The sequence below is a fragment of the Mastigoproctus giganteus genome, chromosome 12 (genome assembly GCF_048544385.1).
Source record: "Mastigoproctus giganteus isolate SK-2022 chromosome 12, ASM4854438v1, whole genome shotgun sequence".
Classification (NCBI taxonomy): domain Eukaryota; kingdom Metazoa; phylum Arthropoda; class Arachnida; order Uropygi; family Thelyphonidae; genus Mastigoproctus; species Mastigoproctus giganteus.
The window spans coordinates 88,170,978-88,193,529 of NC_143586.1; the positions used below are offsets into that span (position 1 = coordinate 88,170,978).

A 22,552-nucleotide genomic window follows, 5' to 3' on the forward strand; every position below is an offset into this window, starting at 1 on the left:
GGAATGACAAATATAAGATATTGCAATTGATAATCCTTGACAAGATCAATGGAAAAAGAAGTTGAAGGAAAAGAAGGAACTCTTGGTTAGCAACCCTCAGAGTGGTATGATCAGAGTAATGAGGGTTTGTTTAGCTTTTACCTCACATTCGTCCATTGCGAAGGTGACAGCCAACCTCTGCAGAGAGATGGCACACTGAAGAAGAAGATTTGCCATACTAGAAATAATGAAAAATACAGGACTGTGACATCCTGTTTCCCCCCCCCCCCAACCTTCACAGTTTAAGCTGCATAGGAAAAAGAAGTTATAGTCTTAGTATTTACAACAAAAATTGATGTAACACTAAAACAGAAAAAACTCTGCACTTCTATGAGTTGACAAACTTTATTCTCATTGACTTGCCAGGGATTATCACTAGTGACCACTTGTTACCTGATGAGAGACCAGTAGATCTTGAAACAAGGTGTGACAGTAGTGCTCCGCTTTTAAATATCACGCTTACCTTTTGGGGTGCCATTTGTTTAAAAGTAGTGCAAGTTAAGATGCACAAAGTTAGTTCTTTTGTGAGTTGTGAAACCATAGCCTTTTCCTTTGTGGTTTAAACAGGTGAAGGGATAAAAAAAAAATACAAAAGGCCTAGATAATCATTTGCTTTACATTATTTGAACTAGGCCAAATAGTTTAGCTATTTTATAATTTTTACTATGTTCCTTTGTCCACTGCAGTGCTACGTTAATGTTGAACTCGTAAAGTGACTTCATGGGGCATCTGCTCTTAGACACAGTGAAATGAATACAGTATTACTGGGACTTTCCAAGTGGTAAAGGAAGAGGAAGTGGTATTTTCTGGCATTTTATGCAATGCAAACAAAATGCATCAACGTCAGTCAACTTTCCTCACTGACATAGATTATTCTTAAAAACTTTTTGTAATCTAGAAGATAGTCTCATCTTTTGAATAAATGGCAGTTATCCTCCAGGGATGCCATTTATTTAAAAATTATGCACTACTGAGAAGGAAACATGAAATTATTGTTCTTTTGTGTACCTGAAACCATAGGACAGTATAAAGGGTTTGTTATTTGTTTGTAGAGGCATGTGTTCTAATCCTATCAAAGGCTGGAGGAATTCTTAAAACCCCTCTAATCACGATAGTTAGCTGATCACAGGTGGTGAGAGTGTGGTTTCCCCCTTGAGATATTCTGAATTTTTCAGTTGCACAACATGCAGATCTGCTCATGAACAGACACCTTTACAGATATTGATACATCACAAAATTGCATGAATTGGAATATTTTGTGAACTGGTACACTATTACTCGAAATCCACCAAATAGCTGAGACTATGGGCTTTTTATGTGTGTTTGCATATATACAGGGTGATTCACTACCAGTGCGACAAACTTGCAGGAGGTGTAGGGGGCACAAAGACGAATCGGAATCACATAGCATTGCAGGGTCCGAAATGCCTTCGTCATGCAGTAGAGGATGTTGAATGGGAGGTTGCGTGAACAGCGATCCCGCTGGAAGTCAACATTTGCGAACCATTTCTGTTGAAGAAACCAAGTAGCAAAAGTCCTCCGTATGGATAATCCACAGGCTCCAATGATTGAACGCATTGCAGATGGTATGAACTCATTTGGTTTGTTGACAGTATCCTCCATACAGTGGATTAGGAAATACCCAATCGTTGGCCTATCGCTCGAGTACTCGTACTCGGATTGTCTTCTGCAAGATGTAGGACATTCTACTCATTGTCTAGCGTCCTCGTCGTTCGCTCTCCATTCATGGTACCTCTCGTGAAACAATCAGTCTCACGTAGCCTTCTGTGCACACGTGCGAAAATCGTATGATGAGGAGCACGCCTGTGCGGGAAACGTTCCTAGTACAAGCGCAGAGTGGCACCCCCGTTACAGTCCACAGCTCCATACGCGAGGTGCATGTCGGCCAGTTCAACGTTTGAATACTCGTCCATCCTACTGCCTCGGGAATCGGTTCGCAAATGCTGACTTCCAGCGGGATCTCTGTTCACCCGACCTCCCGTTCAACGTCCTCTACTGCATGACGAAGGCATTTCGGACTCTGCAATGCTATGTGATTCCAATTTGTCTTTGTGCCCCCTACACCTCCTGCAAGTTTGTCGCACTGGTAGTGAATCACCCTGTATATATATGCTAATCATTGTCTTCACCATGTCCATTGATTGGTTTTCATAAAGTTTTGTATTTGGGCTTGTTAAAAATATTTGTTGAGCTAAACCGAATTTCATTAAAATTGGACAAATATATATCTTATTTCTTATTTTCCATAAAAATTGTATGGGAAAAAAACATTCATAGATTAAATACAGTTTTAATGCAGTATCGTTAGCTTTAAACAGTCTGTCCACACTTTGCATGTATTGTCATCTAAGACACGGAAAAGTGATGTTTGCTTGTGAGCAGATACATGTATACAGAGAGAGAGAGATGAGACTTAAAAAAAAAAAAGAGTAATATGGAAGGAAAGTAGTAAATATTATACAATTGTATTGAAAAAAGAATCATTTAGTTTAAGAAAAAAATACTGCTTACATTACGTTGTTTTTCTCTACAGTTTAAACCATACAGGTTGGGAAAAAATAGCGTAAAACGGTGAGGCAGTCTTAGTCTTTTTATTACTGATATTTACCAGTTTTTGATAAAAAAAAATTGCAAAAGTTGTCCGCAGTTCTGCCCAGACATAACAGATTTGGCCTGCTCTAGTTAGTAAAAGGAATTTGTTTAGGATAGGTGGAATTCATCTGAACATATGAGGTACCAAGGATTTGTGCTAATGCTATTGCAGACACCTTAAAGATTCGTAAAGCTAATTGGCTATTTAGGGTAATCATTGGAAAGATACAGCTTAATGCCATGATCAGGGACGCCTGTACTCTTAGCATTAGCAGAAGCATAAGATGCAAGAAAGCAAGCTTATGCAGCATCAGCCAAAAAAAAAAAAAAACAGGCTCCCATTTCAACCTTCCATTCGTTCCAAGTACCTGTCCAGCTCAGCCTTAAATTTATTTAGGTTATTAACTTCCACAACAAAGGATGGAAGTCTGTTCCACCAACCAACCACCTGCTGGCTAACGGCAAACTTCCGCACATCTATCCTACATCTGTCTTTCCTCAATTTCAATTTATGCCCTCTCAAATGATTATTCTGAGCAAGAGGAAGAATCCCATCGGCATTGAGCATGCTCAAACCATTCAAGGCTTTATACACCTCTATCAGATCAACTCGCCAGTGCCTAGTCTGCAGACACTCTAATTTACAAAACTTAGCCTTTCTTCGTAAGAGCAACCCTTTATTCCATTCACTAATCTTGTTGCTCTTCTCCGTACTTGTTCCAACAGCTCTATATCCTTCTTAAAATGAGGCCTCCAGACCTGTATACAGTACTCAAGGTGTGGCCTGATTATTGCCTTATACAAGGGGCTAATCACCTGCTTATCCCTGCTAGAAAAATTCCTGTATATCATTGACAAGACACCATGAGCTACTCTTGCAGACTGTCTGCACTGCTCAGAAAACTTCATATGTGCCTGCACAATTACCCCCAGGTCCTTTTCATTCTCTACCACTGTCAGTGTGGTACCACAGAGTTGATATGTTACTCTGGAATTACTGCTTTACATTTGTCAATGTTAAACTTCATTTGCCACCTCTCAGCCCATCTGCTCAACTTTTCTCGATCCTGTTGCAGCAGCATACTGTTATTAGTGTCCTTAACAACCCTGCCAACCTTCGTATCGTGTGCAAACTTAGACATTAAGCTTGATATACCATCATCAATATCATTTATAAATACAGAAAACAACAATGGACCCAATACTGAACCCTGAGGGACTTCACTAATAACATTAGTCCATGATGAGCAGTGTCCATTGATTACCACTCTGTCTTCTCCCCCTCAACCATCCCTTTATCCATAGCAGCAATTTGCCTCCAATTCCACACTGCTCCAATTTGTACAGCAGTCTTCCATGTGCAAGAGTATCAAAAGCCTTTCTAAGATCCAAATATATAATATCAAAGTTATTCCCTGCATCCAGTTCTTTTGTGACTGCATCATAGTATCCAATAAAATTAGTCAGACAAGACTTCCCCTTAACAACAAACCCATGCTGTGTCCGAGCTATAACTGAAGTCTTGTCTAGATCCTGCAGTGCTTCTTTGACCAGTGCCTCCATTAATTTTCCTGGAACAGAAGTTAAACTAACAGGTCTATAATTACTTGTGTTGCCCTTTGATTCTTTGTGAATTGGGGTCACATTTGCACATTTCCAGTCCATGGGTACCTCCCCTAAGTCCAAAGAAGCTCATAATTATGGCTAAGGGTTTGTTTACTTCCTTTGCTACCTCCTTTAATATAACTGGATAGATCCCATCCACCCCGGGTGCCTTTTTTATGTTTATCTTCAACAATTTCTCCTCCACTTTCCTCTCAGTTATTACAAAATCATCCAGCTCACTGCCAGAGTTTAATTCACCTCTAGCATTCCCCTCCCTGAATAACTCCTCATGGGTGAATGTAGATGCAAAATACTCATTTAGTTTGTTAGCCACCTGAGCAGGATCATCAACAGTTCAACCAGCGATATCCAGTGGACCAATCTGATTCATCCCTTTCCTTATAGAGTTTACATAGGTAAAGAACTCTTTGTTGTTTTTCTTTGCATCCTTTGCCAAAGATGTCTCATAATCTGCCTTTGCCTGCCTAATCTCCTTTGTGACTTGATTACAGACCAGCTTATATCTATCATAGGCTTCCATGTCACCCATTAATTTATATGTATCCCATGCATTTTCTTCTCTGCCACATGTCTCATTAGTTCATCTGATATCCATTTAGGCCTAAACATTGAACAATATTTCTTAGTTGGTATGTAAAGCCTAGTAGCTTCCAAGATAAATTCTTTGAATGCTTCCCATTCTGAATTTGCTGTTGGTAACATTATCAGTTGGTCCCACCATATAGAATTTAAATACTGTCTCAAACCGCTGCGGTGGTCATTCCCTGACCTTTCCGCATATCCCCGGAGCAATATGGCCTTAGTTGCTAATGCTCCTAAAAACCAAATAACAACAACCTAATTCCTTTGCAATAGATGACAAACTTTGTCCTTCTTTGTACTTCTTGATCATTTTCATCTTCATTTCTAAATCAATTTTGTTTCGTTTCCTGGCACTACTGCCACTTGCACTTTTTGTTGGTTGTTTTCCCTTCATCATTGTAATACATATAAAGAGGAATGAAGAGAAGTTTTTGAAAATTTGTTTTTATATGATTGAAGATTTCAGTGAACAGGAACACATTTCACCATAATAGCATAAAAACCCACACAATTGCAGTTATCGGTATTATCGCAAATGCAATAAGATTGCGTTTACTACCCATTTATAATTAGATGCACGAACAGAAAAGCCCAAGAAACCGGAAAGTGCAAATTGTTTCATGGTGATGAAATCCAGAAATGTGCTTTAGAAAAATATCACAAAAGCATTCAAAATTGATTCTTATAATGGGAACATATGATAACGATGAAAGGGTAGTGTAATTTCCATTATAAATATGACTTTTTAAAGAGATAAATAGCTTAGTAATATAGTGAAATTTTCAACTTCCAAGGACTTGGAACGAATTTAAAAAAAAAAAAAAAAACCAACCACAATGTGTTATTGGGTTCACATTACAATATTTTCATGATACCTCCATTTATTCCTATGGGATGCAATATTCGTTTCCACAATTTTTTTAAGTTTGCACCGGCTGGCAAAAACTTACGTAAAGTAATATTTACATAAGTTGAGGAGTTCTTGTACTCATCAAAGTCATTATGCCTACCCTCACACTCCTACCCTCAATTTTGCTTTTCCAGTGCTTATGTCACATCAAACTGACTCAACATTAAACTGTCCCCCCCCATGTCAGCTGGATGCACTTCCTTAGATTTTATGTGTTTCTTAACTAACAGCATAATCCCTCCTCCCTTTGTACACATTGTACTCCCCAAATTCCAATTCTGCATTCCTTATATCTGTGTGACACTACGTCTCTGATATCCCAACAACATCAGCCTTTGATGTCTTGACCAGCACTTCAAATTCATCAAATTTGTCTACTATACTCCTGGTATTGGTATATGTGCTATACATGCACCTCTTCTTATGCTTAGTTACCCTATCACAGCTCATGTATTTACTTGTTCCCTGATAACTTTCAGCAGTCCTAGAAACCCTAGCACCTTGCTTTCCAGGCAGTTTCTTATTTCAATAAAAGCATTGCAAGAATCACTTTCACCTCTGCCTGCAGCTTCTGTTAGTCTGCAGCCCTCCAACCCTCCAACCTGGCAGTTTTCCAACCTACTTAACACTTCCTTGATAGCATCAGCAAATATTCTTTCACCCATTCTATTTAAGTGTATCCTATCCCTTTATGTCATTTGTGCCATTGTGTACAACAATATTACCCTTTCTGCCCTTAAAAGATATCTGCTCCACATCATCATCAACTTTTACCCCTGGCAGATACCCTGGTCCCATTCCACCTACTCTTGCATAATCTATTTCCCTGACAATAGAGTCACCAACAATAACTAGCTCCTGTGGGACCAGTGCATTCTGCCCTGAAGATTGCTGCTGTGTTGCTTGATGCACAAGAGTGAGCTCTGGCATTGAGTTGGGCAGCTAAGAACTTGGTGGGTACTTCATTTTAATTCCTTTGTGGGCATTTACCCTACTCTTCAAACTATCATAAATGCCCATCATAATGTTGTGTTGGCACCTAATTTCTTGACACTCTCTGCACCGAGAACACAGAGACATCCTCCATGGCTAGATCATGTCCTTTCCAGAAAGTCCCAAACATTCCACAAGTTGCACATATTTTGTAGGTTGATGTGTAGAATAATCTAAACCTTTGGTTTTTCTCCCAAGTCACAGCTCTCCCGCTGCTTTGTGCTTGTTGCTTTGCTTATCTAGTCTGAGGCATGGTTTCCGTTTAAATAATATTTAATTGATTAAAAATGGAAAGTAAAGGTAGATGAATTTAATTTACAATACTACTCTAAGCTAATATTTAAAGAAGAAATAAAATTTTCTGACCAGACAAAATATTCACTTAGTTTGTCTTATTTTCCTGTCATAAAAGTTATTGTCTTATTAGTTTAAAAGGTTTTTATATAAAGATAAAATATTTATTTAATTTTTATTTGATAAATTGTATGTGACACATCTGTTTAAAATGATTTTGTATGTAACTTTTTTTTTTAAGTCCACTTATTTATGGTAAAATTTGCAACTAATTGTTATTTGTTAATATGCTAATATATTGGAGGTTTTGAATGCTAACCCAGTTTACGTTTTTTTTTTTTTCTTTCCTTTCACTCTTTTTCTCATGTGCCACTTTTTTTTTTTTTTTTTTTTTTTTAGAGACTTTAGTTGATGTTTCCTGCCCTGACTCAGATTATACGTCTTTGATCATACATCATCATGTAACCCCTTCAGGTAGAACTCGGGCAGGAAAATTTACAAAGTTCAAAGAAGCTTCCACTTTGATGGACTGTACTAAAGCATGTTGCAGTGAGAAACATTGTGACGTAGTATTTTTATATAACACCAGCTGCTTTTTGATCACTTGTTATAAAGATATACTTTGTGATCCAATAACACGAGGAGGAGCAAAGTTTCTTCAGTCTTATATGGTGCGAGTAAGATCTGCAGGTAGGAAGAATGGCAGTTATTGTATATCAATATATGAAGCTATTATATGTTTTTTTGACATTTAATGCTTTAATTTTTAATAATTTTTTTTTATTCTGTCAAAGTGTAAAAGAGTTAATCACTACAAATAAATTTCTAGGACAGTTCTCAGTTTGCTAGATGTATATCATTATCTAACGTGTTGTGTGCTACTTTGGGAGATGATAAGTAGAAAATAAAAGTTTATAAAATCTCAATACAAGGATTAACTGGGAAACCATGTTGATGCAACATGAAACACCGATTTTAGTTCACCGATTGCTAAACATTCATAGCAAAAAAAGGCACTACATAAAACGACTAGCAATGCACATGAAATGCAAAAAACAACTAATAAACAGAGTGGACCCTGTATTTTTGAGTCACTATTGCTTCATTGTTGGTAGTATCTAATGAAAGTAAAGTGGAGGAATGAACAAGTTGATAAAATTCTAGAATATGGTAATACTATTAATACAAGCAAATGATGCAAGAAAGCAAACTTATATAGCAAAATCCTGATACAGTAAGATGAACAAAAAAAAAAAAAATTGAAATAAACTTATCCACTTGTTTAGTATTATTTTAAGGCTTACTGTCATCAAGCCACCATGGTACCTATTATTATCTCTCTATACATTAAAAAGTTTTCCTCTAGAGCCAATGGGAGAAGAGGGCGGGGCAATTACGTTACAGCAAATGTGCAGGTAAATAATTAAATAGGTCATTTCCTGATTAGATTTGGATCAGTGCATTATAATGTTTTTATTATACAAATAAAAATATTATACAATACAAATATTTACAAAAAACTAAAATATTTACAAAATACTAAACTATTTACAATCATATCTCTACTATATTGGGGACGATTGGTCCCTTCATCAGCTGACATTAATATTCAAAAAATGTTACAATGGAACATCAAATGATGCCAGCCGTGGTCATGTGTTAGTTAGTCAGTGAAGCACGTGCACGAGGTTGGTGAATATTACATGGAAGGAACACAAATGGGTTACTGAGCAGAATCAGACATTTGCTGTTGACAGTGTAGAGCGTGTACGTGGGATGCATTGCAAGACAATTGCTTCCATAACATTCACCAACCTCGTGCACTTGCTTCACTGTCTAATACATGACCACCCCTGGCATCATTTGATGTTCCATTGTAACTTTTTTTGTATGTTAATGTCAGCTGATGAAGGGACCCATTGCCCCGATATAGTTTGTATATTTGTAAATAGTTTAGTATTTTGTAAATATTTTAAATATTTGTATAGTTTGTAAATATTTTAGTCCTGCTCTTTTGGATGCAACAGTATTCCTCATGCATCATGGAACCTGAAGAAAAAAGCCTTTTCCTCAGTGATCTATGTAAACCCAGGTAAATAATTACATAGTGATATTTATTCAACGTTGAGAATGCTGCATGGTGAGGGGTCTGGTAGCCAATGGGAGAAGAGGGATACTGGTCACATGGTATAAGTGGAAGGGGCAATTAGACCACTACAAATGCACCGGTAAATAATTACATAGGTCATTTCCTGATTATATATCAATCAGTGCATTTTGACAGGTGTGTCTTTTATGTAGAAAACTTTTGCGGCGGTTAGCAAGCCCCTAGTTATTATTATTATCTTTTTCTTCTCCTATTGGGTTTTTCCTCATCCTGTGACAGGTACTGGTACGAGGTTGCTAATATTGGGCCAAGGGACTCTAACTATCCTACAGGTGTTCAGGATCATGGCTTTCTGGAGTTCTATGTAAGTGTTCTCTGCAAAGCCTATAGCTTCTTATGGAGGATCTTTGGCTCCATTCTGGTGGTTGATATGGTGATTGGGATGGTCATTACTTGTTCTATATGCAACATTTCTTTGACTTCCTATCTTAGGTCTGTAATTCCTGATCATTTCCTTGTAGATTTTCTGGGGGTTGCTGGTGTTGGGCACCACTGTGTTGTCAGGTAGGTAACCATTTCCTTCTTGTTGATGAAGTTCATTGTATGGGATCTTTGTGTCCATCGTTATGGCACAGTCACAGTATAGTTTGTGAGTAGGGTCTCTAGTACAGCCTGAGGTTTGTACTTGTAATACAGTATGCTTTCTTTAATCAACTGGTATTTTTATGCTATCTTCTGATGTATCAGTCTGGCAACATGGTCATGTCTATGAGTGTACACCATCTGGGTGATAACCCTGCATCCTGCAGTGATGTGTTAGGTTGTTTCTGGGGTCAGATGGCATCGTCAACATGTATCATCTCACTGTGGGAGCCATGCCGATGTATTTCCTGTAGTTCTGGTGTTGATTGCCTGGTTTTAAATGGGAAACATGAATCCTTCATTCTTGGGGTAGAGCCTTCCACTGATGAGCCATGTGTTGGAAGCCATCTTATCTATGTAATCTTGATGGAGGTAGTGTCTACCTTAGAGTGCCTTCTTCACCCATCTTTCTGTCTCTGTGAGTGGGAGTCTCCTTGTTGAGGTCGAGTGATGTGTGCCATTTCTATCATCCTTATGGCTTTGTAGATAGTGTTTTCCTGGAACTAATCTCTCAGGTTCTTAATCACCTTTTTCTGTTATTAAATGAGATCTGTCAAACCTCTCCCTCTGTCTTTTTAGACTATGGCCAGTCTCTCGATGGCTGACTTCAGGTGGTGTTGCCCCTCTTGGTCATCGTTATCCTGGTCGATCTCATAATCTCCTCCAGCTTGGTGTTGGTCCAATCTATGATCGTGAAGGAATATGTTAGTACTGGGATTGTCTAGTGTTTTATGGCTCTGACCATGTTTCTGCCATTCAGCTTTAATTTTAGCAGGCTTCTTGGTCTCTGATTGTATTTCTCAGTGAAGTGGGCCTTTATCTCCTTATGTTCTAGCTGTTGAGTCCGCATCATCCCCAGATATTTGTAGGTCTCTCCCTCTGTCATGGTCTTCAGGTGGTAGTTTTGGTCAGCTGACTATTACTGATGCAGTCCATAAGTCTTCATTTGTCTAGGCCAAATTGCATCCTGGTATCAGTGCTGAACTCTTCAGTGGTCCAGAGTAGCTGTTAGAGTTGATTCTCAGTTGCTGCATAGTTTGTCATCCATGTACATCAGGTGAGAAGGTTGTATAGGTTCTTCCTACCTTTTAGGGTGTTTCTTTTTTTTTTTTTTTTTTTTTTTTTTTTTCATTTTATTTTATGAAAACCCCAAACATGAGAGGTATTAGAAACTACAGTACTTAGTACTGTGCATGAGTTGGAGTTTCAGGAAGTACATATGAAATAAGGCTGTTCCAGAAAACGGAAGTTGAATGAATACAGGAGAAAGAAGAAAAGTTGGGTCTTGTCAGTTTGAAGTTGGACACTAAAAGGATGTTGACTGGTTACTGCATGGGTTCAGACTGCTTTGAAAGAGAGTGAGAAATATAGAAGCCAGTCAGAAGAATGGTGCCCATGGAAGTATCTGTAGAAAAGGCATGTAGCAGAAACAGAACACTACGAGACAGAGAGTGGAGAGAGACTATTAGAGATGAGTCATTAACCAAACTGCTCTCTTTTGAATGGCATCTAGAAGCCTGAGAGAGGTTTTGGGACACCACTCCAGGTGGGAACAATATTCCATAGTAGGGCAGATTTGCAATTTGTACAGAGCGAACAGCTGTTTAGAAGAAAAGTAATGCTCAGAGTGAGAGAGAGAAAAGTTTTTTTTGCTGTAGAGAAAGCAATGTTTGTAATGTGCTTATGCCAAGAGACATTAGAAGTCAGGGTAATTCCCAATGGAAATACGTTGTGTTGCCTAGAAATCAGTTTCATCGAAGATAAGCATAGGAGCAGAAGTCTTTTTGTGAGATATAAGACAGGACTGAGTTTTATAAGGATTGAAATGAACTAAGTTATTTTTTCCCCACTGGTGAATTACATGCATTTAAGGAATTGGTAGTGGATATTCGAGAAGTTGAAGCCGTTTGAGCAGGGCAAGGTTTCACAAACTGGAAGGTGAAATGCAATGTGCTATCATCAGCAAAGCTATGGATAGGATTTCCCATTAACATAAGAGGAAAAGAACTGAACCTTGGGGAACGCCAGCATTAGTGGAGAAGTTAGAAGACAGAGAGCTATCTATGATCACCCGCAGTGAGTGGTCAGAGAGAAAACTGGACACCCATTACACAAAACAATATGAAAACCATTAGATGGAAGCTTAACCCTTTGCCTGTCCACATGTATTTCACATGTACTAAGCCGTATGTTCGTTTGAAATAGTTACTTTTATCATGTTTCGTGGCTCTCTAGAGTAATTTTTTACGTATCTAGTAGATCAGGGTACATGTAACAGACCAAGGATATGCAAGGATGTGTGCATCTCATATGATACACAGAGCATACCCAGAAACATTTTTATCTGTGCGCTTTGTGCATCACATATGATGCACGTTAGAATTACCACTGCTTCCCACTTCTTTGTATTATATTCCCGCCAAACCATTAGAACACATGCACAAGTGGTCCAGTGTTTGTTATTATCTTGCTGTAATAAGTTCTAAATATGAACCCTGCAGTGTTTTACGGGAAAAGAACACAACCGACTAGCAATAAAGAAAGTAGTTCTGAGGATGAGATTTTTTATGATGGCCAATATTCCGACAATGGCAGTGAAGATGAATATGTACAGTCTAATGAAGAAAGCGACTCAAACAATTCTTTCTCTTCTTCGGAGTCATCTGTAGATGAAAATGTACAGCCTAACTGCAATAATCTACAAAATATGGCTACATGGGGAAGCAATTTTCAAGAATCACCAAGAATTAATTTCATGGGAAATTCTGGTTTGAAAATACGTATTTCTCCAGCCAGTGGTATCGTGCAACCAATTGATGTTTTTGAGCAGTTTATTGATGAGGAAATATAAAACTAATGGTGATCGAAACAAATAAGTATGCACATTAGCATTTAGCAAGATATCCTCTTCGATGTACATCACATGTGCAAAGATGGTCCGATGTAACAGAAGAAGAAATGAGATAATTTCTTGGCGTGATTTTTGCCACAGGCCTTATTAGGTATCCAAATCTAGAAGATTACTGGAAGAAAGATGAGTTATATTATCATCCTTATTTGCACAAAATTGGTATGAACTATAACAGATTTACTTTGATTTTGAAAAACTGGCATGTCGCAGACAATCAAGCAACTGTACCAGGTTATATAAAATTTCTAATTTCACAAAACTCTTTATAAAAAAAATTCAAGAAGTTTATACCCCCGATGAAGAAATTTCTGTCAATACAACTATGATTTCCCACAGAGGCAGACTTCAGTTTCATCAATATAACCCAGGAAAAGCCCATAAATGTGGGATTAAATTATTCAAACTGTGTGAAATGATGGGTTATATATGGAATTTCTCAGTTTACTGCGGCCAAGGAACTTCTAATTTATTACCAGGCCTGGATCATTCCGGATCTGTAGTCATATCCTTAGCTGAACCACTGCTAAATGAAGGCAGAATTTTGGTTGCAGACAACTGGTACAGTAGCATACCTTTAGCAACTTACCTGAAGAACAAAAATACAGATTATTGTGGAACTTTAAAATCTAATAGAAAAGGGCTGCCCAATAAAGTAAAGTCAAAGGAATTAGAAAAAGGAGAAGTAGTAGGAATGGTAAATAACGACGGAATATGTGTTATGAAATATAAAGACAAGAAAGAGATATATATGATTTCAACTTGCCACGGTACAAATAAGAAAGCCGTTGAAAAAGAAGAAATGCAGGAGAGGCCATTGAAAAGAAAAACCGAAAAGGAGAAACTATTTCAAAACCTGCAGTTATAAATGAATATAACAGAATAAAAGGAGGAATTGATCTTTCAGATTAAATGATCTCATATTATAGTCCAGCCAGAAAGAGTGTAAAATGGTATCGAAAAGTCTTGTTTGAATGCTTAGAAATTGCTGTAGTGAATAGTTGGTTATCTATAACAAGTTTTACTCAAATAAAACAATCCAGCTAGCAGCATTTTCAAAAGCTGTTACGATGTCTTTTCCGTACGATGTTACGATGTCTTTGGGTATGGCCGAAAAAGTTCTATAAATAAACCAATTAAAAAAGCCCCCACATTATGAAATATACCAAGAAGAGAAGATGGAAAACTCGTTCGGAGAAGTTGTCATGGTTATTACACAAAAATCATATCGAAAGAAAATCACAAAGAAGCAATGAAAAAATCTAAACAATTCTCAACAGAATGTGTCGAATGTGACAAACCATTTTGCCTACCTTGTTTCAATGAATACCATAAATAATGTTATGTAATGTATTGAATGAGAAATAAAAGCTATTTATTTATATTTGTGCATTTTTTATATATTTAGTCACTCCATCATATTATTTCAGATAATTTACATTCTTGCACTTTGTGAATCAGATGTGATGCACACTGAGTTGGAAGACAAACTATAACACGTTTAGATCGAAAAACTGAGTAAGTTTCAGACGTTTATCGAAAATTTATCGTATTTAAAACTCCAGTAAGTGTGTATCACATGCGATGCAAAAGTGTATAGAAAATATGTCATATGTATCACATGTGATGCACGGGACAGGCAAAGGGTTAATTACAAGATATTTATGCCAGACATGATTAAAAGCCTTTTAAATGTCAAGAGAAACTGCTTGAGTTTTGCCAAACTTTTCCTTTGAATTTGTTCATAGGTGGGTGACATAAGCCAGAATATCATCAGTGGATCAACATACTGGAATCCAGTGGATCAACATACTGGAATCATGATGGAATCCATACTGCCAATCGTTGATAATATTGAAGGTTTCTAGATTGTTTTAAGAGTTGGTGGTTAATTGATTTCTCCATTATTTTAGAAAGAGTAGTGGATAATAGAGTAATAGAGTAAGCATAGAGTAATAGAGTAATTGCAATGGGATGTTACTGAATGGGAGTAATTTGTCACTCTTTTTAGGAACTGGCTAGATATGAGCAAATTTCCAAGCAGAAGGAAAAACATCTTTGGAATAAGAAAGTTTAAAAAAAAAAAAAAAAAAAAAAAGCAACAACACTGAACAGGAGTAAGTTCAGGAACACAGGTTTTGAGAACAAGTGGAAAAATATATTTAGTGTCCTTGACACTAAGTCTTAATTGTTTGCAAGTGTGTCAACTACCTGGACACGCTTTGAAGTTATTTAACCTTGCTTCCCTGGCATTAATTACCCGCTTATTTGAAACATTTATGCACTCAGAACATCTTGCTATTATGATTTGGTGCAGAAACAAACGCCGCCTCTGTAGCCAGGTGGGAAGGAGCTGCAGTGCGTAGCACACGCTTCTTGATTAGACCATGGTTCGAGCCCGTCACCACCAAATACGGAGGATGCGGAAAGGTCAGGGAATGACCACCACATATCCCGGAGCAATATGGCCTTAGTTGCTAATGCTCCTAAAAACCAAATAAACAAACAAACAGCAGAAACAAACAAGAACTCTTGAGGTATATGCAAGCATTACTTAGACCAGTATCATCAGATAAATGCTTATTAGCATTAGTAGAGGCATATAATGCAAGAAAGCAAGCTTATGCAGCATCAGCCAAAAAAATAAAAAAACCTTCCATTCATTCAAATGCCTGTCCAGCACAGGCCTTAAATTTATTTAGGCTATCAACTTCCACAACAAAAGATGGAAGTCTGTTCCACCAATCAACCACCTGCTGGCTAAAGGCAAATTTCCACACATCTATTCTACAACTCTTTCCTCAATTTGAATCTGTACTCCCTCAGATTCTTAATCTGAGCAAGAGGAAGAATCCCATCAGCATTCAGCTTGCTCAACCCATTCAAAGCCTTATACACCTCAATCAGATCACCTCTCGGGTGCCTAGTCTCTAAACACTGCAATTTGCAGAACTTAAGCTTTCTTGGTAAGAGCACCCCTTTATTCCCCTCACCAATCTTGTTGCCCTTCTTTGTACTCGTCTAGCAACTCTACATCCTTCCTAAAATGAAGCCTCCAGACCTGTACACAGTACTAGGTATAGCCTGACCATTGCCTTGTACAACGGGATTATCACCTCCCTGTCCCAGCTAGCAAAATTCCTATATATCATTGACAAAACTCCATGACCTGCCCTGGCAGCCAGTCTGCACTGTTCACGAACTTCATATTTGACTGCACAATTACCTCCGGGTTGTTTTCACTTTCCTCTTCCCTGAGTGTAGTGCCACACAGTTGGTATGTTTCTCTTGGGTTATTGTTACCCATATGCAATACTTTGCATTTGTCAATGTTAAACTTCAGTTACCACTTCTCAGCCCATTTTCCCAACTTATCTAGATCCAGTTGGAGTAGCATACTGTCTTTTTGGGCACTGGAAAGACAAGGCATAGATACCCCACTGGAAAGACAAGGCATAGATACCCCATATGTTTCTCTTGGGTTATTGTTACCCATATGCAATACTTTGCATTTGTCAATGTTAAACTTCAGTTACCACTTCTCAGCCCATTTTCCCAACTTATCTAGATCCAGTTGGAGTAGCATACTGTCTTTTCAGGCACTGGAAAGACAAGGCATAGATACCCCATATATTATGATTTTGAAGAAAATATATGAGAGTGCTACCTCCTTTATTAGACTAGACGAAGACAGTAGCAAATTTAAAATCGAGAAAGGAGTTCGACAAGGAGACACAATATCTCCGAAGCTGTTTACTGCTGCACTTGAGGAAGCTTTCAGAAGATTAGACTGGTCGCAGAAAGGAGTCAATGTGAACGGAGAGTACCTAAACCATTTACGATTTGCAGATGACATTGTGGTTATAAGCCACGATCCCAAAGAATTAGAGGAAAATCTTAATCAGTTATGCACAGTTAGTAAGGATTTTGGACTAAAGATGAATATGGCTAAAACAAAAGTAATGATGAACAAGTATGCCACGGAAAGGGAAATAATGATTGAAGGAGCAGTAATTGAAAAGGTGGAGTCATATACTATCTGGGACAAGTTATTAGCTGTAATAATGATAAATGGCTGGAAGTCAAGAGAAGAATAAATTTTGGATGTATAGCATTCAGGAAATATAGTCACATACTGAAGAGCAATATCCCAGTTTGTCTGAAACGTAAAATAATGAATCAATGTATACTCCCCACCATGACTTATGGAAGTGAAACTTGGGCACTCATCAAAAGAATGGAAGAGAAGCTGAGAACTACACAGCGAAGAATGGAACGAATTATATTGGGAATCAGACTGTTAGATAAGAAGAGAAACACGTGGATTAGGCAGCAAACTCAAGTAAAGGACATTCTTATCAAAACTAAAGAACTAAAATGGTCTTGGGCAGGACACATAGCTCGAAGACATGATGACAGATGGACTAAGAAAATAGCAGAATGGTACCCAAGAGGAGCTAGAAGGAAACCTGGAAGACAAAGGCGGAGATGGATAGATGAAATTCATGAGTTTTTGGGTAGTAAATGGAAGGCCAGTGCTCAAAACAGAAGGAACTGGAAAGTTGCTGGAGAGGCCTTCATCCTGCAGTGGATTGAAAATGGCTGATGATGACTGTCTTTTCTGTTGTTAGCAACCCTGCTAACCTTTGTATCATCTGCAAACTTGGACATTAATCCTGATATACCTTCATCAATGTCATTGATGAATACACAAAACAACAATGGGCCCAGCATTAAACCCTGGGGAACTCCACTAATAACATTTGTCCATGAAGAGCAGCATCCACTCTCTGTCATCTCCCACTCAACCATCCCTTTATTCATTGTAGCAATTTATCCTTAATGTTATACCGCTCCAATTTGTACAGCAGTCTTCATTTGCAACAGTATCAAAATCTTTCCTGAAATCCAAATATATATGCTATCAAAATTATTTTTGACATACAGTTCCTTTGTGACCACATCATAGTATCCAATCAAATTGGTCAGACAAGACCTCCCTTTAACGAACCCATGCTGTGTCTTAATTATTACTGCAGTCTTGCTGGATGATCCTGCAATGCTTCTTTAACCAGTGACTCCATTATTTTCCCCGGAACACCAGCTAAACTAACAGGTCTATAGTTTTACTTGTGTCACCTTTTGAACCTCTTTGTGAATTGGGGATACATTTGCACATCTCCAGTCCACGGGGACCTGTCCTGAATCTAAGGAAGCTCTCATAATTATGGCTAAGGGCTTGCCTACTTTTTTTGCTGCCTCCTTTAAGATAACTGAATAGATCCCATTCACCTCAGTTGCCTTCTTTATGTTTCACTTCAACAATTTCTCCTCCACTTTGTTCCCAGTTATTACAAAATCACTTAGCTCCCTGTTAGAGTTTGATAAACTTCTGGCATTCCCCTCATTGAATAACTCCTCATATGTGAATGTAGATGCAAAATACTCATTCAGTTTATCAGCTACCTGAGCAAGATCATCAGTAATCGAACCATCTATGTTAAGTGGACCAATCTGATTCATCTCTTTCCTTCTAGAGTTTACATAAGTAAAGAACTTTTGCTGTTTTTCTTTATTTTCTTTCCTAATATTTGCATACTTTGCCAAAGATTTCTCATAATCTGCCTTACCCAGCCTAACCTCCTTTGTGACTTGATTACCGACAAGCTTATATCTGCCATAGGTTTGTGTCACTTGATGATTTATATCCATCCCATACATTTTTATTCCCTGCCATGAGCCTCATTAATTCATCCGACATCCAGTCAGACCTGAACCTTGAACAGTATTTCTTAGTTGGGATGAAATGCGTAGTAGCCTCCAAGATTAAGTCCCTGAAGTCTTCCCATTTAGAATTCAATGTTGGTAATGTCATCAGTTGATTCGACTGTACTGAATGAAAAAACTGTCTGAGATCTCTGTAGTCACCTTTACGAAAGCAAAAGCCCTTCCCTTTAGCCTTGATGGTAGTTACATCTTTAAGTAAATCCAACATCAGTACACTGTGATCACTGTCTCCTAGTGGTTTCTTTATCTGCAAATTCCTAATGCATGCATCATCACTGCTGATAATCAGATCAAGAGTATTACCTCCTCTGGTTGCCCCTCGAACGGGCGCCTCCGTAGCCAGTTGGGCAGGAGCACCAGTGCGTAGCACACGCTTCTTGATAGACCGGTGTTCGAGCCCGTGACTACCAAATACGGAGGATGCGGAAAGGTCAGGGAATGACCACCGCATATCCCGGTGCAATATGGCCTTAGTTGCTAATGCTCCTAAAACAAATAACAAATAACAAAATGCCCCTCGAACATGTTGCTGTAGAAAACAGTCATCCAATAAATCCAAAGAAGTCTTGCTAGTGTGTGAGTGACCAACCCACAAATTCCAGTCAGTATCTGGAAAGTTAAAATCCCCCATTATAAGACATTCGGATTTACAAGTCTACTCTATTTCTCTGCACAATTGCTTATTATACTAATCAGATTCATTGAGTGGAAAAGTGAAAAATCCTAGAGGTAATTGTACATTCTCACATGAAGCTCTCCAGCCATCCAGAATACTGAAATAATATTTCTGGATAGTTAAAATCATTTAACTATATTTATTAAAAAAAAAACAAAAAAAAAAAAAAACACGTTATTTTCTATCCCTTTTTAAGATTAAAAACAGCTTATTTACTCTTTTCTTCTATAAGGAGGTAAGAAACATTCTTCTGTTGTTCCTTACTGTATGTGTGAGTATAATTTCACTTATATCACAGATGAATAGCAAATTTCATAGAACTACCTAAATACAATTACTGCACTTATTTTTGTAAGGCTGCTTTTTATTCCGAAATTCAGTAGTATATTGTCTTATATTATGTATAATGGAATTGCATTTGCTTGTTCACGCGAGTCTGCTTATTTAATTTCTATTTTTTTAAGGTATACCTTGCACAAAGGGCGTGTTTTTTTTAGTAGCAGCTATTAATTGTAACAGTGTGCTGTCCTCAAAATTATGAGTATTAAGTGATATTAATTGTGTGAGCCTTACTCCTCAGGTTGAAAGAAAATGCTGCAAAACAAAACTCAAGTAAATAGACAGATTTTAAAAGGGAAAATCCATCACCAATTTGCTTAGAGATTATGATTCATGATGCAAACTGTTTGAGCTTTAAAAATTTTGGCTAATTGAAGAACACAGTTCACTATTAAAAAGAAATTTTAAGTTCAGGAAGTTTGTACAAAATATGATAGTGATGATGTAAGTCGAACTTGAAAGAGCAAGAAAAATCTATAAAAGTTAGAGGTTGCTGAGCGTCTATAAGTCAACCAAGAATGATTTGATGAAACATCATCTCTGATCCCATGTGTATTCACCAGGTTAATACTTCCATAAACAAACCTTAGGGTTAGGAAACAAGTTAATGGTTAACGTTTAGTTAGCTACTCAGATGGGTGGATAGCCAATGATATGATATATTAGGAAATTGCCTGGTAGTATTTCATCTGCTGGTACTTTTCATTTTCAATTCTAGAAGTTTCTGGTGGAAAAGAAACTGAAGGCTGATCAGATTTATAATACAAATGAAATAAGGGTTACACTATTGGAAATCATGTTGGAATAGAATTATTCCAGCATGATTTCCAACATGCGGTGCTTGTCATGCTCTTGCATGTATCTTCTAAGGAACATAAAAAAAAAAAAAAAAAGTTTTAAAAGATTATTTTGTACTCCAGGACAGCCACCCTGTAGAAAGAGGAGCTTAGTGTCATTGTTTCTGTGATAGTGGCATGTGGCAACCAACAATTAGGTTGTGCATTTTTCATGGCAGTTTGTGGATTATGAATACACAAAGTGCTTTCCATCAATGTACAGTGACATGTTATGCCTGATCAGCCATAACATGTCACTGTACATTCATAGAAAGTTAAACTGTTTTTAATATTTTAATGATGTTTGGTTTTTCATCACTGTACATTGATGAAAATTAAAACATCTGTAGTACTCTTTAGAGCCAAAATAATGTTGCTAACAGAGTGGAAAATAAGCATTTAAGAAAGACAAGATAGATTGTTTGGACAGAGAGAAGGAATATCAAATGTGAAACATTCTGGAAATTAAAAAAAGTTAATAGTATGTATAAGATCGTTGAAATGTGAGGAAAAACTAATTGAGATGGTTATGGAATGCTTGAAATGAACCTAATATTTGGAGGAGGCTCTGATTTGGGTGCTTCCCACCAAAGTATGCATGAGTGAGAGAGGGTTCTGAAGGAAGATTTATGATAAGCTCCCTCCACCAGCAGAATTTTTGTATGTTTCATACACTGTAATGTGTCATGTATGTTCCCATTTACATCCTGTTTCATTGTTTTTTTTGTGAAAAGGAATGTCTTCTCATACCTAAACTGGAATTCTGAAGTGATTGACAGATGACTAGCACAGCAGGTAATTGCCACTGTAGAAGGTATTGTTCAAGAGAATTGTGGCTCTTGAACTTTGAGTATAACAAGATGTCAGTATGAGAGCCACAAGAGTTCCCTTCTTGTACCACGAAGAAGCAGCTTCAGAATGCAAGCTCTTCTTAAACACAGTAGATGCCACAAGTTTGCCTACAGATCCACGTATGCTGACAATCAAGGAGGAAGCACAAAATTGAGATTTGTTTGTGAGCAGCTAAAATTCATGAACAGGAACAGTAGCATGCTGTGGAAATGGACATGTGCTGTATGGGAAATATTGCATGTTGTCCTGCCAACGATGTATTACTGAGTTTTTATGAAACTTTAGTGGCCTTTCACCATTTGGGTAAAATGTGAGCATTATCGGATGAACCCATGCCACAGGAATGTTCAGTTGCATCCTTACAGATGGCAGTATTCTCCAGAATAAGAAAATGATCCATACTGTACCACAAAAACAGTCTACACATGAGAACACCACTGCCAGTGGCTTGCACTGAGAGCAGGATGCATTCATGATTCACTGTTGTGTGGTTTCCTCCATACCCTTGTGTCCACTATTGCTAAATGTGAACCATGATTCATCTGACACATTTCATATTTGGGAATGGCAGGAGTGCTCTTCTGACTATTATCACCATTCTCAACACAGCTGAAAACTGATTTGTCTTCTTCTGAGAATGAGAGGCTTGTGTGTTGCCACATAGCTGCATAGACCCATTTTTCATAAGCTCCATCCATGCTGTGCTATTAGAAATGGATTCTTGCCATCCTTTGGTGAAGGTTTGATTATTGTCCAGAATGATTGCCTCCTGATTTTTGTGTGCGCAGTGCACAAAAAATCATCTTCTAGCTGGATTTGTTCTTCTGGTTTTAGCTTGCAGTAGTCACTAATTGAAGGCACTAGACCAGGGGTCTGCAGAACCCTAGGGTTCCACAAGAGTCATGATTTGAAAAAAAAATAAACATTTTTTTGAACTTAGTGTGCCACGTGATGCCAGTGCTTGCAGCGATGGACAGTGACCGAGCAGCCCCATTAGCAATTTCGTTAGAGGACTTTTAGCCCCGTATGGCAAACCAAACCAAAAACCAAAACAAACAATGACATTAGGGTCACCTAGAAATTTATTTCATATACCCATATATGTATTGTCTGTTCTCTGGTCAATTTGACTCTTTTTGCTGGACTAAAATAATACAATTTCTGGGGGAAAGTCCTTGCTATCCACACCTGAGACAGACTAACTTAACTATGGAGTGCAAAAAGCCCATAAAAGTTCCTCGCATCATCGATGGGATTCGAACCTGGGCCTTTTCCACCTGATGTGGGGAGGATGTTGATGATACCACTGTGCTACTGCGCAGACAGCCTCATATGGCAGTGCGCAGTG

The 22,552-nt window shown here is 37.9% G+C and overlaps 1 protein-coding gene across 1 annotated transcript in view; it reads left to right on the top strand.

Moving 5' to 3' along the window:
• The window catches only part of LOC150077254 (dyslexia-associated protein KIAA0319), a 281,532-nt gene that overhangs the window by 46,693 nt on the left and 212,287 nt on the right, over positions 1-22,552 (top strand). Inside the window, exon 5 of the mRNA XM_090386205.1 lies at positions 7,457-7,747. Coding sequence (XP_090242331.1) covers positions 7,457-7,747 — 291 coding nt within the window. The remainder of the gene's footprint in view (positions 1-7,456; positions 7,748-22,552) is intronic.